Source organism: Budorcas taxicolor, chromosome 13 (assembly GCF_023091745.1).
Source record: "Budorcas taxicolor isolate Tak-1 chromosome 13, Takin1.1, whole genome shotgun sequence".
Lineage (NCBI taxonomy): Eukaryota > Metazoa > Chordata > Mammalia > Artiodactyla > Bovidae > Budorcas > Budorcas taxicolor.
This window is the reverse complement of record NC_068922.1, coordinates 43,612,559-43,629,288: the sequence shown is the minus strand read 5'-3', so window position 1 is coordinate 43,629,288 and position 16,730 is coordinate 43,612,559. Positions and strand designations below refer to the sequence as shown.

The 16,730-nt window shown below is 48.7% G+C and overlaps 1 protein-coding gene across 1 annotated transcript; it reads left to right on the top strand.

The window, feature by feature from the left end:
• The first annotated feature begins 305 nt into the window (after window positions 1-305).
• AKR1E2 (aldo-keto reductase family 1 member E2) lies at window positions 306-11,503 on the top strand. Its single transcript, XM_052650517.1, has 10 exons — window positions 306-388; window positions 3,695-3,862; window positions 4,532-4,648; window positions 5,480-5,557; window positions 7,071-7,193; window positions 9,031-9,128; window positions 9,506-9,578; window positions 9,871-9,960; window positions 10,922-11,004; window positions 11,277-11,503. Exons 1-10 carry the CDS (start codon window positions 350-352, stop codon window positions 11,317-11,319), a joined length of 912 nt encoding a protein of 303 aa, XP_052506477.1. The 5' UTR covers window positions 306-349; the 3' UTR covers window positions 11,320-11,503.
• Window positions 11,504-16,730: the final 5,227 nt, after the last annotated feature.

Here is a 16,730-nt window from a genome sequence, read left to right as displayed (position 1 = left end):
CTGGGGGTGGCCTGGCCCAGCCGCCCCTGCGAACCTCGGGATCCCCGCCAAGATCCGGACGCCGAGAGCCGCCGGGATTGCGGGGAGGCGTTGCTAGGAGACCGAGGGCCGGGGCCACGTCCCTCCAGGGCTGTCTCGCCCCGCGCTGGCGCGCGACGGTTCCTCGAAGCCCCACCCTTGGCCCCGACAGCTGGGCGTGTCCGCGGCCTACCGTGCTTTGGCTTCTTCCGCCGCCTCCGCGCCGTCAGCCAAGCCGGGTGGCCTCTGTTGCTGCCGGCAGCTAGTCCGGCGTCCACTCGGGTAGCGGCCCTAGGGAGCCGCGCGGGCAGGCGGGGACGCGCTCCAAGCCATGGAGGAGATACCTGTCTTGGGCCTGGGCACCTGGAAGGTGAGGCGAACTCTTGGTCGAGGAGGGGCGGCACCTTCCTTCGACACGCCCCTGCGTGGAGAACCACCTACCTGGGGACACCTGCAGCAGCCTCCGCAGGTCCAGCTGGTCGCTGGCACCTGCCGGGGGCCCGCCTCTGGCTTTTGGAAATGGAGTGTTTAGTCATTAGGTTTTCTACAATTGGGGGTTGTCCTTCCCAATCACTGTTTATTTCGGTTCAGTTCAGTCACTCAGTCGTGTCCGACTCTTTGCGACCCCATGAACTGCAGCACGCCAGGCCTCCCTGTCCATCACCAACTCCGGAAGTCCACCCAAACCCATGTCCATCGAGTCAGTGATGCCATCCAACCATCTAATCCTCTGTCGTTCCCTTCTCCTCCTGCCCTCAATCTTTCCCAGCACCAGAGTCTTTTCAAATGAGTCGGCTCTTCGCATCAGGTGGCCAAAGTATTGGAGTTTCAGCTTCAACATCAGTCCTTTCAATGAACACCCAGGACTGATCTCCTTTAGGATGGACTGGTTGGATCTCCTTGCAGTCCAAGGGACTCTCAAGAGTCTTATCCAACACCACACTTCAAAAGCATCAATTCTTTGGTGCTCATCTTTCTTCACAGTCCAACTCTCACATGCTTACATGACCACTGGAAAAACCATAGCCTTGACTAGAAGGACTTTTGTTGACAAAGTATTGTCTCTGCTTTTTAATAAGCAGAGACTATTTATTTGTTTGTTTGTTTGTTTATGTCTACGCTGGGTCTTCCTCACTGCCCGGGCTTTCTCTAGTTGCTCTAGCTGGGCTTCTCATTGAGGTGGCTTCTCTTGTTGGGGAGCCAGAGCTCTAGGGTGTGTGGTCTTCAGCAGTTGCAGCTCCCTGGGCTCTAGCGCACAGGCTCCCTAGTTGTGGCACACAGGCTTAGTTGCCCCGAGGCATATGGGATCTTTCCCATCTGGGGTCAAGCCCGTGTCTCCTGCATTGGCAGGAGGCTTTTTTTGCCACTGAGCCACCAAAGAAGCGGCCCCCTCCACCCCGCTCCATTATAATTGTTCAGGAAAAAAAAAAAAAAAAGTCTGAGAACGCCCAGAAGAAAAGATTGTCAGGCTTGGATAAGAGCAGGGAACTGTCACCTGACAGATCAGAGCAGCAGCCAACAGGGAGATGGGGAAGTGTCTGTAACAAAGAGACAGGAAAATGCTATCATTGCCAACTTGGTTTTAAAAAGAAACTTTCAAACTTTTTCTTCCCAGTGTAAAAACCTGATAGTGGAAGTTCAGTTAAGTAGTTCAGTCATGTCCAACTCTTTGCAACCCCATAGACTGCAGCCCTCCGGGCTTCCCTATCCATCATCAACTCCCAGAGCTTGCTCAAACATGTCCATTGAGTTGGTGATGCCATCAAACCATCTCATCCTCTGTCATCCCCTTTTCCTTCTGCCTTCAATCTTTAGTGGAAGTACTTTGGACCTTCCTCTACTTTGTCTTTTGCTAATCCCTGTCAATGGTTTAGACAGCACTAATTATAAAGCCTTTCAAATTTGCTTTCTTTTTAAAACAGTCTTTAATAAAAAAATACTTGTTTAAGAATTCACATAGAAAATTATTGGTTGCTGGTGCAAGTGGTAAAGAATCTGCCTACCAATGCAGGAGACATGAGACAGGAGTTCTATCCTCGGGTCAGGAAGATCACCTGGAATAGGAAATGGCAACCCACTCCAATATTCTTGCCTGGAGTATCCCATGGACAGAGGAGAATGGCAGGTTACGGTTCATGGGGTCGCAAAAGAGTCAGATACCAATGAGCACACACAGAAATTAGAATGATCACCCTTACTCATCAAAATATTATTTAAATTATTTCTTCTATCCACTTACCAACTGGTAGAGGTCAGGGATGTATTAATAGTTTAATTTACTGTGGTTGAGTAAAATAAGTTGAGATGGTGATGGACAGGGAGGCCTGGCATGCTGCGATTCATGGGGTCGCAAAGAGTCGGACACGACTGAGCGACTGAACTGAACTGAACTAAAAATAAGTTGAAAGTGTTTCCTCTTTTCCTCTTGTCAGAAGAACTTTGTTTTTAATTGGTATGAATTCTAACTGGAAATTTTTGTAAAACTCTGTGTATTGTGTTTAATTGCTTTGTTTTAAAAAATAGTTATAGAACAATTGAGCTTTATTTCTTCTTAAGTTTTTCTAGGAATTTTTCCATTTCATTTCACTTTTCCAAATTGTTGGCTTCTAGTCATTGATAATAGTTTCTTAGGTTTTTAAATATGTATTGTTTATCTGTATATACTGCTTTTCTTTCATGTCTTTAAAAAAAATCTTGGTCTCCCCAGTCTCGTCCAAAGTTTGTCTACTTTAGGGAACCCCTTTGAGGTCCAGTGGTTAGGTCTCCATGCTCCTACTGCTGGGGGCCCTGGCTCAGTCCCTGGTTGGGGCACTGAGATCCCATATGCTGTGCTGTGTGGCCCAAAATTTAAAAAAAAAAAAAAAGAGAGAGTCTATTAATATTTTTCAAAAAACCAACCACAGGCCTTGTTGGTCTTCTCTATCAATTTGTATTTGATGTTCATTATTATATTCATTTTCTCTTCCTTCTGATTTCTTGGTGGTCCTCCCAACTCTGAAGTGGACGCTTGGTTCATTAGCTGTCATCCACTCTGAATGTGTTCTTATTCCATGAAGATCACTATGACAGATGCATTTCATGGGGTGACGTGACATTCAAGGGAGAAAGTGCCTTGTGAGCTGAGACCCCTTGGGGTTTAGTGGTTGCGTGAGCCTCTTCCCCCACCCCAGGCCCCTTGCCTGCTCGAGCAGCCTGCTTTACAGAGAATGTTTCTTTTCTGAACTTGAACATTGCTGATAGCATCCATTGAATTCCTTTGGCTTCTGGCAATGCTCTGTGTGGTGGATTCTCTTTGTGTACACCTGTCTGCTTTTACACTTGGGCTGATGGCCTTTGTGGGGAGTGGGTGAGTCTGTACCTCCTTGCATCACACCTGTCATCATTATTCATCCTAAATTTATTTACGCACCTTCATTCCAGTAGCACAGCCTCTAGCTCAGTCATTTGCAGACACCAAACATGCCTAAAGCATTTTCCCCAAATAAGTAAAGGAATTTGAAATTAGATTATCTATAAATTCTTTCTGACGCTGATGTCCCTAATTTTAGGATGGATGATTATGAGTACCAACTCAGTAACTTCACTTTTTATGGCTTGTTGACTGTATTCTAGAGTGAACAGGGGTTGTTGGGGTCGGGCTCTCCTGAGTGCAGGTGGCTGACTTCTTGTCTTGCAGGCGGCTCCAGGGGAGGTAACAGAGGCTGTAAAAGTGGCGATAGACGTGGGCTACCGGCACTTGGACTGCGCCTATGTGTACCACAACGAGAATGAGGTCGGAGTGGGAATCCAGTCCAAGATCAAGGAGGGCGCAGTGAGACGGGAGAACCTGTTTATTGTCAGCAAGGTAGGATTTCCTGTATATATAGAGAGGGCCACCGACCGCTCAGGGCCGGGCTACCAGACGGTGAGAACAGCACAGGGAGGGTTTTCCAGTCTCCTTTGTAGGAGCTGATGACTCGATCTTGAACCCGCGGGACAGGACTTGTGCAGCTCCATGCACAGGCTGGGAGCATTGCAGGTCAGGGGGGTCAGGGACAGTGTGACATGAGCAAAGGCACGGGGCATGGGACATCACAGGTGCAGAGACCCCCTAAGAAGCTTGGCTGGCGTTCCCAGATGAAAAACTGCTAGGCAGCAGAGAGCTGCCAGGTTGGGGAAGTGGACGGGCCGGACTGTGGAAGAAGTTCACTCTTTTCCCCTTAGAAAGGAGCATGGTTGACGGTTGAAAGTTGTTACATAGGGAACTGTGTTGTATAGAAGCGAGGCCGGTGTGGTGTCGAGGAGATTGTAGACACTGTGTTTGTACAGGAGATGGGAGACGCTGACAGCCTGAACAAGGGCAGCCATGGAGCATCCTGGGGTGCCCGAAGGACGTGTCACTGCCCCATTGAATTTACCAGGGGGTCCTGGACATCGTGCATCTTGCAGATCCTGGGCCAGCAGGCAGGTGTGCACTCACAGCTCCCATGGGCTCCATGGCCATTGTGTCTGTGCCTCCTCCCTGCCCCTGCAGCTCTGGTGCACCTGCCATAAGAAGTCCCTGGTGAAAGCAGCCTGCACCCGGAGTCTGAAGACCTTGAAGCTGGACTACTTGGACCTCTACCTCATGCATTGGCCCATGGGCTTTAAGGTACAGGACGGCGAGACCCCTGTAGGCCACACCTCCCTTCCTGGCTGCGCCCTCTCATCATTCAGTGAGCACACAGTTCCTTTGGGGCTCAGCTCTGGGGAGGCATGGGCTGGAGGACCTCAGAGCCCCCAGGCTCTAGTGCCCTACAGGTCCTGCCTCTCAGCCCATCTTTTCATTTCACACACAGGCCTCCCCTTTGACCTGCTTCGAGGGGCTATACCTGGCGGGGTAGAGGGGTTGCAGACCAACCCCTGAGGCTGCACTGAGGTCTGGCTTTAGATTTTTAAAAATTTCCTGCCATCCTTCTCTGGCACTTCCTAGGTGACACTAGTGGTAAAGAATCCACCTCTCAGTGCAGGAGACACAAGAGGTGTTGCTTCCATCCCTGGGCCAGGAAGATCCCCTCGAGGAGGAGGTGGCAACCCACTTCAGTATTGTAGCCATCTTTCTCTGCCTTGCACCTCCCAGCACCCTTGTACTAGTTGATTCACTATCTCTCACCATGATAGGGATTCTAAGAAAAGAGGGACGATCCTACCAGTGGACTTGGGAGATGGGGCCCTTAGGACATGAAAGACTCCATTTTTTTTTTTTTTTGCCTGAAATTGCTACAGTTTTATGGCTGCTGGCAAGGATTCCAGGTCTTTCTTCCCTGTTGGGTGAGTGGTGGGCAGCGACGTTCAGAGTACTGAAGAAGGTTAGCTGTGTGTTGGAGCAGAGCCCAGGCTTCCTGCCCTCTGGTCCAGCGTTCTTCCTTCCCTTCCTCCCGGTCCTCTCCGGGGGTCACCATGAGCCCCAGTGAGTGCCTTTCCTTCCTTCTGGCTCTTGCAGTCCGGAGAGGCAGACTTGCCGGTGGACCACAATGGCATGATCATCCCCAGCGACACGGACTTCCTGAACACGTGGGAGGTAAGCCAGCCCCGCTGACCATCTCTGGAGGGAGCCGTGAGGCCTGCAGCTGCCCATTCAGAGGCCCCTGGTTTGCAGCACGAACTGCGGATGAGCACCTGACTAAGGACCTCAGCACGGGTCGGGCATCTTTCTGAAGCACTTATTTTAGGGATAGCTAATTCAAACTAATTCAGAATGGTTTGAGTAAAACAAAGATCACATGGTCTTTACAGAAAACATAGAAAGTGTAAAACATACAGAAAGAAGGAAAATTTGACAACCTGCTTCTCCGTGTCCCAGTGGTGACCACGCTGCCGTCCTGTAGTTCCCCTTAGTGGTTTGTCAGCATTTCGGAACCATAACTTCAGCGGCAGGGGACGTCTCGGGGTGGGCAGGGAGAAGTGGAGGAAGGGGTAGCTTATTTCAAACCAGAGTCCAGATGAAAAGTGCTGAGGTGGAAGCAAGGCGGGAGCGTGCCAGTCAGGGCAGTGGGCGTGGGGCGCTGGGCAGTGGGCAGCCGGCCTGGGAGGAGGGCTCCTGCCTGCAGGGTGTCCAGTCAGGCCAGCGGGTGCCTGTGACCCCCACACGGGCAGGGAGGGGTGGAGGCCAGAAGGGGAGGTTCACACCGGAACTTGCAGAGTTCAGGGAGACGAAGTGTGAGCTCTTCGTGTGGGGTGAGGGGTGCAGGCGTGGGGTGTGGGTTCATGTAGGCAGAGCGGGGAGGGGGCACAGATGGGAAGGCGTGCGGGGCCAGGCCAGCCTCTCCTCCCCTTTCATCAAACAACCAAATCAGCGAACCTGAGCTCACCTGGCCTGTCTGTCCACTGCGTGGCCTGTTCTCAAGGATCCAGGTCAAAACCTGGGCTGTTTGTGTGGCCCAAGTGAGGGTCTGGGCAGCTGTTGCCACTTCAGGGAGTCACAGGGACACAGGGACCCTGGTCACCAGCCGTGGCTGCTCAGACTCACAGCTGCCCGCGCCTGGCAGCAGGCCGCGTTCCTTTGAAGCCAAGGGCGGCCCAGCTCGTAGTCAGTGAACAGCGGAGCTGTTCTGCCCTTGTCCCTGAAGACGTTAACTGTCACTGGGACAGGAACTGAGCACAGGTTGTGGTGCTGAAGCAGCTTGTGATCCAGGCGAAGAGGAGTGAGCAGGTGAGGCCGTTGTGGACGCCCTGCAGACACCAGGTGACAGGGACTTGATAACGGCGGCCCGACCTGCTGCGTTTGCTCGACTACAGCCCTCAACGAAGAACTCTGTATACATCTGCTCGCACGGCCCTTAAACAGCCCCATGACCTGGACAGGGTGGTCCCCAGTGTGCGAGTGAGGAAACAGGCTCGGTGAGGTCCCGTGGTGTGCCCACGGCTCCCAGCTCCTAGTGGTGCAACAGGGACAGACCTGGAGGACGGAAGCGCTGGAGAAGCCTTGAGGGAAATACTGTCGAACAGCAGGCGGGGCCGTTATTCGGACCCTGTGTGGGTTACCCATGGGGCCAACCCAGCCCGGATGCCCCATGGTTCTTTCTCCCCCCTAGGCCATGGAGAACCTGGTGGCCGCAGGCCTAGTGAGAGCCATCGGGGTGTCAAACTTCAACCATCAGCAGCTCGAGAGACTTCTGAATAAACCCAACTTGAGGTTCAAGCCGGTGACCAACCAGGTGAGCATGGGGCCAGCTCAGAGACTTTGGATCAGCTTTTCAGCCATTACCTCCAGGAGGCTGCAGGGTCCATGGAAGAAAGGGTGGATCGAGAGGTGTAGGTGTCTTCCCCAGGGCTGTCAGCATCGCGAACTGGGAGCAGTCAGGCAGGTGGTGGGTGAGGGGGCAGAAGATCCCCAAAAGTCTTGTCTGATGAGGTGGTGCCCTCAGAGCGAGGGCCTGAGCTGAGCTTAGCTCCCATACGCAGCTGTGGGCATTCAAAAATGGAGCGGTCCCAGCTTCCCTGACCCTTCACCGGTGGTGATGCTCCAAGGTGAGTGGGCTTCACGGGAAAGCACTGGGACCCCCCTGGTCTCCAGCCTGGCACGTTGCAGCCTAAAAGGCTTGGACGAATGGACATCCTTCAGCCCAGGTCACAGACTGCCAAGAGGTTAATGCAGAGAAATGACTAGTGCCAGCAGGAGTGTTGAGTTCTCTAGGCGGGCTGGCACTGCAAGTAGAAAGGGCATTCTTGCAGTACTTTATTTTAAACTTTTTGTTAAAATGTTCAGTTCAGTTCAGTCTCTCAGTCATGTCCAACTCTTTGCGACCCCATGAATCGCAGCACACCAAGCCTCCCTGTCCATCACCAACTCCTGGAGTTCACTCAAATTCACATCCATCGAGTCGGTGATGCCATCCAGCCATCTCATCCTCTGTTGTCCCCTTTTCCTCCTGCCCCCAATGCCTCCCAGCATCAGAGTCTTTTCCAATGAGTCAACTCTTTGCATGAGGTGGCCAAAGTACTGGAGTTTCAGCTTTAGCATCATTCCTTCTAAAGAACACCCAGGGCTGATCTCCTTCAGAATGGTTGGATTGGTTGGATCTCCTTGCAGTCCATGGGACTCTCAGGAGACTTCTCCAATACTGCAGTTCAAAAGCATCAATTCTTCGGTGCTCAGCTTTCTTCACAGTCCAACTCTCACATCCATACACGACCACTGGAAAAACCATAGCCTTGACTAGATGGACCTTTGTTGACAAAGTAATGTCTCTGCTTTTCAATATGCTATCTAGGTTGGTCATAACTTTCCTTCCAAGGAGTAAGCATCTTTTAATTTCATGGCTGCAGTCACCATCTGCAGTGATTTTGGAGCCCCCAAACATAAAGTCTGACACTGTTTCCACTGTTTCCCCATCTATTTGTTATGAAGTGATGGGACCGGATGCCATGATCTTTGTTTTCTGAATGTTGAGCTTTAAGCCAACTTTTTCACTCTCCTCTTTCATTTTTAAGTGTTAAGTCCATACAAAAAAGTGCTCACGTAAGAAAGAGCTTGAGACCATCTCATAAGCTGAGCCTGGCTCTGACCAGCATGCGGACCAGCCCCACTGCCCGCCGGAAGCCCCTTGGTGCTGCTTTCAGTCCCCTCCCTCAGGAAGGGCAGCCACTCCTCTGGTCTCCAGCAGTGTGAGGAGTGTTAGCACCTGGTGCGGACACCATGCTGCCTCCCACTCGTGGTGTCTGTGTCCTGGTCCTTCACTCAGCCCTGTGCCTCGTGGGCTCCACACCCGCCTGTGACATGGGTTGCCATTCTTCTCTGTGTGCATAGAGCAGATGGGAGCCCGAGGTTTTTACCTAAAGTGCTGAGGATGGCCTCGCAGAGCAGGGGAGGTTTAAGTGCTCCTGATGTAGGTCTTCCCAGTGGGCTGGTGTCTTGGGGACCACAGTCCAGGCTTTTCCACTTCCAAGTGGAGACACTAGAAGTGGGTCCTAGCTCAGCAGTGACAGGGTCCAGGAAGGAATGTGGGCCCCTTTTCCAGTGGACTGTTTTCCTGGTGAGCTGTCATCTTGTAGATCGAGTGCCACCCGTATCTCACTCAGAAGAACCTGATCAGTTTCTGCCAATCGAGAAACGTGTCCGTGACAGCTTACCTGCCCTTTGGTGGCTCCAGGTAGGGATGCTCCAGGGGCCCTGAGTCGAGGCCCAAGCAGGGAATGGCTGTACCCAAGCTAAGAGGTCAGAGGGGCCGAAGCACGGAGACCTACTGCCCATGGCCTCCAACACTGCCACCTGGTTCTTGAGAAAAAGCACCAAGTGTATGTGAAAAGCTGTGTGTCTAGTTGCCTCCCCTAAAACATTACCAGTGGTTTGTGTGAGTGAGAGGATTTGAGTGGCAGCTTCTCTGCATCATTTAAGTTTCCTATGATGAACAAGTATCATGACAAAAATACGTCTAGATTTTGTGTTTGGAGGAAGCGTGAGGTTTTCCTAAAGAAGGAAGTATGTTCATTTGCCCTCATGGCCTCTGCCCTGTACTCTTCTCTCCAGTGGGGGGATGCACCTGATGGAAGACCCTACTATCCAGACGATCGCTCAGAAGCACAGGAAGTCCGCAGCCCAGGTAGGCGGGGGTCACCACGTCCTGGCTCCACTGTCTCATCGTTTAGGGATGGGGCATGTCAGTGATTTCTCCTTAAGGTGCATGCAGGTCCTCTGAGCTTCTCCCGCTAGAACTGCTCAGAGAATCCCAGTTGGGTTTCTGAATGACTCAGAATGAAAGCACTTGCAGTGCATGCTCCCACCAAGGGGTTCTGGACTTTCACTGCACAATTAAGCATGACCGTCAGGGAAAGTGGTGAGCTCTGACCCCCGTAATGCCCTGTGTCTGATGTTGGATGTTTCTTTCCCTGCAGATTTTGATCCGATTTCAGATCCAGAGAAACGTAAGAGTGATTCCCAAATCTGTCAACCCAAAGCGGATTCTTGAGAACTTCCAGGAAAGTGCTTCCTCCTTTTGAATCACATGGCATCAGAGGCTCTGGGGTCACCTCTTAGCTTGGGGAAGGAGTGTGCTGATGTTGAGAGCCAGTAGCCACACCCCCTGTGTCTTTAACACTGCAGGGGTGTCAGTGTGAGGCCTCTGGAGTAGAGACAGACCCTTCCCAGCCCGAGCTGTCGGAACTAGACTGGATGGAACAGGGGGTGGGGGTGGGCAGGCAGGGCTGCAGCCAGAGTTCTCTCGAGGCTGACCCTCACCCCAGTGCCAGCCACTGCACCCAGGCTGCCCCAGCCCTGACGTGTCGGGGCTCCAGCTGTCTCTCCAGGCAGAACTTTGGTTGCCACTGAGTCTCTGATTTCTGCTTTGGTTGCCACTAAGTGTCTGATTTCTACCCTGCAGGTAGAGACTAGGCCAGGCTCTGTCCCTCCCCTGGCCCCAGCTCCTCAGCTGTGGGCTCAGGGTTGGCTGTCCCTGAGTGGACCGGCTCTTAATGCAGGCAAGGGTCATAGTCTGCACATGTGTTAGGGATAGGAAGAGGGGAGAGCTGCTTAGAATACTACTTTTGAAGGACTAAAAAGAAAAACTACACAGTGAGCATCAGTGCCTCCAGGGACCAGGAGTCTCCCTCACCAAGGGGGTGTGTGGAAGAAGTGTTTTTGGTCTGTGTTTCTTGGGAGGTTTTGTTGGTTTTGTTGTTGTGATGGTGTTTTGTTTTGTTTCATCTTGTGGTGTTGTTTTGGTTTGCACGTTGGGAAAATTTCTATTCTGGAACATCCCTTACCCTGTGGGCCACACGCAGGGTATACCTGTCTTCCCAGGGATTCCTAAGCAGCAGAGGCTGAATCTGCCTGGTTTGGTCCAGTGTCACAGGAAGCCTGATCCCCACCTGTGTTTTGCAGCTGAGGTGGCTCAGCCGAAGACCTACCAGACTAAGTTCCCAGTGATTGTTTCCTTCTGGTTTCCAGGTGTTTGATTTTGAATTATCAGAAGAGGATATGACTGACCTCCTCGGCCTGGACAGGAATCTCCGTTTGTCCACGTTCCCCATGTAAATACAACTCCTTTACCCTCCTTCCCAAGGTAGGGGAGCAAGGTCCAGATTGCGTGACTGCTCCCTGAAGAGGGCTTTACCACCTTTGGAGTTAAGTTAACCTTTTCATAATTCTCTCCTAAGGACAGGCCACTTTGGAGGTAAATTATGAGACTGAGTCTGTACACTCATGAGTTTAAATAATATGTTAAGTGTATTTTTTCAGCATTTCTCTTGAAAATATTAACCATTCTCTGCTTCTATCTTTGATCTGTTTTTCTCTTTTTCAGAACTGAAAATCACAAGGACTATCCCTTCAGAGCAGAGTTCTGAGGATCCTGCTCAGCCCAGATGAATCCTTGCCAACGCAGGGCAGCCCTGGACAGGGCAGGGGACACAGATTGATTTGGGTGGGCTCCCTGAGAAGTCCCAAGAACTGAATATGGTCTGTTCCTGAAGGTGGAGGCTTCATGAGAGCAGCGATCACTCTCCACCAAGACCCATTCAGGTTTTAGAATCCGAGGAGCCCACAGTGCGCTGGGTTCTCACAAGTGCGTGGGGCGGCCTGCACCCTCAAACAAGGATATTCGATGACTCGTGAATAATTTGCCTTCACATTAAAAAAAAAAAGAATCTTGCAATGGAAATGTTGGAATGTCTACAGTATAAGGTACCTCTACCCCCATCACTCAGCTTCAGCCATTGTCAGTCCCTGGCCCTTCTTGCTTGGTCTCTGATCCTCTGTTCCCTGCCAATCCCCCCAGACGGTTTTAAAGCAACATTCTTACACAACACACAACAAAAGGGTGTGCTTAGCCGCCTGCCACTGTCCCATCCCTCACTGATGCTAACGTGCTGCTGTAGGGAACAGATTTTCCATAGCCTGGGAAAAATGATTTCTAACCTGTCTAAAAGACAAAGTAATAAAACCATAATGCAGTTCTTATAAATAAGGAAATGATGAATTCCCAGTTTAAAAGGATGATATTGGAGGAGCACAGTAACTAACAGTTATCGATAACTTACCACGTTGTGCTGTGTGGTTGTGTCTGACTCTTTGTGACACTATGGACGAGCCCGCCAGGCTCCTCTGTCCGGATTTTCCAGGCAAGAATACTGGAGTGGGTTGCATGCTCTCCTCCAGGAGATCTTCCCAACTCAAGGACTGAACCTGGGTCTCCTGCATCTCCTGCATGGTAGGCAGATTCTTTACCACTAGAGCCACCTGGGAAGCCCACTAGGCCTTTAATTTGCAGAATGTGCTGAGTCCTCTTAAGAAGACGGGCACAAGGTGGCTGAAGAATTCCCAAAGATTACCTGGCTGTGAAGGCTGAAGCTAGGATTTGAATACCCAAAAACCAGTGAGCAAATAAATTATAAGAGAAATAAAAACTGAATTGACAGTGATTTTCCAGTTTCTCCACCCAAAATAAAACAAAAAAGTCAACTTCCAAAACACTTGAAGTATTTTGAAAAAAATAGCACTTTCAGTAACTTTGGGTAGGATTATAAATTTATGTAGATGCTCCTGGGAGAAATTTAGTATTATATTTTTAAATCATTAAAAATGTGCATATTAATTGATAGCATTTGAGCCTTTAAGCATTGAACTTTAGGAAAAAAGAGGGGTTCCCCCCAAATTCTCAAGTTAGAGCATGTTGCTATAGAAAAGTTGTACTTATGGTTAATCATTTGCAGTTGTGGGAAAAAATTAAAATTTGAATTTAAAAACACTTCCCAGAAAGGACTATTTTTCTCCTGGTCTCAACCCCCTCTTTTTAAATTCTGCCTCCCACCCCCCTCAAAAATCTTGTTTTGGTAACGAAGTGAAAGTGAAAGTTGCTCAGTCATGTCTGACTCTTTGTGACCCCATGGACTCTACAGTCCATGGAATTTTCCAGGCCAGAATACTGGAGTGGTTAGCCTTTCCCTTCTCCAGGGGATCTTCCCAACCCATTGATTAAACCCAAGTCTCCCACATTGTAGGCGGATTCTTTACCACCAGGGAAGCCCAAGAATACTGGAGTAGGTAGCTGATCCCTTCTCCAGCGGATCTTCCTGACCCAGAAATCAAACCCAGGTCTCCCGCATTGCAGGTGGATTCTTTACCAACTGAGCCACCAGGGAAGCCCACTGTTTTGGTGATAGCAGTGCCAAATCTCAGGACTGGCATCCAGTTTCCAAAGTTCATTTCCATAGAACAGGTTGTGTATTCGTTCAGCTTCTGGTTTTCATGGCCCAGACTTTTATTCCCATTTCCTCCAGCCTGTGCTCTGGGCAGAATTTTAGTTTTGGATTCCACAGTAAGTAGGGAGGGCCACAGTAAGAAGCTAGAGCCACATCAAAATTCTTCTGACTAGAAAGGAATGCAAAAGTGAGGAGAACATGTGGAGCTGGTGTCAAGTTTTCAGTGGCTCTTTTTAAAGTAAACGTTTTCTTTTTTGGCCACATTGCGGCATCTGGGATCTTAGTTCCCTGACCAGGGATCAAACCTGTGCCCCCTGCAGTAGGAGAACACAGTCTTAACCACTGGCCTACCAGTGCAGTCCTTAAAGTAAACTTTTAGTTTGAGATGATCATGGATTCACTTGCAGTTCAAAAAGAATACAGAGCAAGCTTGTGTCTCATCTATTCCCCCAACATTACTGTCTTGCAAAACCAACAGGCATGCGTCACAACCAGAATATCAACATCCATGCCACCCACTGACCATGTTCAGATTTTCCTAGATTTGTGCTGGGTGTGCATTTAGCTGGGCTTGACCTGTGACTCAGGGGTAAAGACTCTGCCTGCCATGCAGGAGATCCAGATTCGATCCCTGGGTGAGGAAAATCCCCTGGAGGAGGGCATGGCAACCCACTCCAGTATTCTTGTTGGAGAGTCCCCATGGGCAGAGGAGCCTGACAGGCTACAGTCCATGGAGTCACAAACAGTCGGATATGACTGAAGTAACTTAGCAACACACGTGCATTTAGTCCTGTGCAACTTTTTCACACGTTTATTTCATGAGTTGTGACCACGGTCAGGTCACAGGACTTTGCCATCATCACAGGCATCCCTTTTATAACTGTCCTCCCCACTTCTGCCCCACTCCCTCCTCTGGTTCTCCAGCTTTCTTGAGGTATAATCAACAAACTGCATCTTTTAAGCATGTGGCATGGTGATCTGCTATGAAGGGAAAGTATTACTCATTCAGTTGTGTCTGACTCTTTGTGACCTCATGGACTGTAGCCTGCCAGGCTCCTCTGTCCATGGAATTATCCAGGCAAAAATACTGAAGCAAGTAGCCATTCCCTTCTCCAGGAATCTTGCCGACCCAAGGGTGGAACCCTGGTCTCCTACATTGCAGGCAGATTCTGTTCTGCTATCCAGGCGCATTGTGAAATGATATGAGTTAACTCCCATCACCTAACATAGTTCCCTTCTGAGTGCTGAGAAGGCTTGAGATTTACCCTAGTAGATAGTAGACACTAGCACAATAAATATAAAAATCAATTTTTAAAATTAGAATAGTTATAAACTCAAAGTATTCTCCTCATTGTCAGCTCTATTGTTTGATTCCATGAGAGGACATTAGATGAGATTCATCACTTTTTTTTTTCAGATTTATTGATGTATAATTGACAATTGAAATTTTAAATATAATGATGGCCTGCTATGCATATACATTGTGAAATAGTCCCCACATACAATCAAGCTAATTAACACATCCATCAACTCTCCCATTACTTGTTTGTTTGTTTTTGTTTTGTTGGGAACCCTTAGGATCTATAAGCAAATTCAATTATACATACGATATTATTAACTACAGTCACCTTGGTGTATATTACATCCTCAGAACTTACTCATCTTACGAATGAAAGTTGATACCCTTTGGAAGAACATCTCCCTGTTTCCCTACTCTAATCACATGAATGTTATATCTTTTGTTATTGCTCCTCTGGTCCCCAAGGCACTGTCCCTTTTTTTAAAACCTAGTTTTTCTTATTCTCTCTGAGTAATTCATATTGTTTTATCTCCAGAACACTGTATTTATTCTTTTCCTTCAGGTCTGTTGAGTCGTTCTAAGAGGTTTTAATTCTCATTACTATATATTTTACTACTAAAATTTTCATTTGGTTTTTCTTTATGTCTTCTGTTCCTTTGCTAAGACACTATTTCCTCATTGAAACTTTCTACTCTTTCATTTGTTCCGAGTATGTTTGTAATGGCTTATTGAAACGTTTTCATGATGGATACTCTAAAATCTTGGTCAAATAATGCTAATATCTCAGTTGTCTTGGTGTAGGCATCAGTAGCTTGTATTTTTAAATTCAATTTGATGACTTCTTTGTTTGGGGAATAATGAGTAATTTTTAATTGAAATCTAGACAATGAGGGTATTGTGTGTTCATTAAGCTTTCAGTTCAGTTTAGTTCAGTCTCTCAGTCATGTCCGACTCTTTCCGACCCCATGAATCCCAGCACAGGCTTTCCTGTCCATCACCAACTCCCAGAGTTCACTCAAACTCATGTCCATGGAGTTGGTGATGCTATCCAGTCATCTCATCCTCTGTCGTCCCCTTCTCCTCCTGCCCCCAATCCCTCCCAGCATCAGAGTCTTTTCCAATGAGTCAACTCTTCGCATCAGGTGGCCAAAGTACTCGAGTTTCAGCTTCAGCATCAGTCCTTCCAATGAACACCCAGGATTGATCTCCTTTAGGATGGACTGGTTGGATCTCCTTGCAGTCCAAGGGACTCTCAAGAGTCTTCTCCAACACCACAGTTCAAAAGCATCAATTGTTCAGCACTCAGATTTCTTCACAATCCAACTCTCACATCCATACATGACCATTGGAAAAACCATAGCCTTGACTAGATGGACCTTTGTTGGCAAAGTAATATCTCTGCTTTTCAGTATACTATCTAGGTTGGTCATAACTTTCCTTCCAAGGAGTAAGTGTCTTTTAATTTCATGGCTGCAATCACCATCTGCAGTGATTTTGGAGCCCCAAAAAATAAAATCTGACACTGTTTCCACTGTTTCCCCATCTATTTGCCATGAAGTGATGGGACCAGATGCCATGATCTTTGTTTTCTGAATGTTGAGCTTTAAGCCAACTTTTTCACTTTCCTCTTTCACTTTCATCAAGAGGCTTTTTAGTTCCTCTTCACTTTCTGGCATAAGGGTGGTGTCACCTGCATATCTGAGGTTATTGATATTTCTCCCAGCAATCTTGATTCCAGCTTGTACTTCTTCCATCCCAGCATTTCTCATGATGTACTCTGCCTATAAGTTAAATAATCAGGGTGACAACATACAGGCTTGATGTACTCATTTTCCTATTTGGAACCAGTCTGTTGTTCCATGTCCAGTTCTAACTGTTGCTTCCTGACTTGCATATAGGTCTCTCAAGAGGCAGGTCAGGTGGTCTGGTATTCCCGTCTCTTTCAGAATTTTCCACAGTTTATTGTGATCCACACAGTCAAAGGCGTTGGCATAGTTAATAAAGCAGAAATAGATATTTTTCTGGAACTCTCTTGCTTTTTCGATGATCCAGCAGATGTTGGCAATTTGATCTCTGGTTCCTCTGCCTTTTTGAAGACGAGCTTGAACATCTGGATATTCATGGTTCATGTACTGCTGAAGCCTGTCTTGCAGAATTTTGAACATTACTAGCGTGTGAGATGAGTGCAATTGTGCAGTAGTTTGAGCATTCTTTGGCATTGTCTTTCTTTGGGATTGGAATGAAAACTGACCTTTTC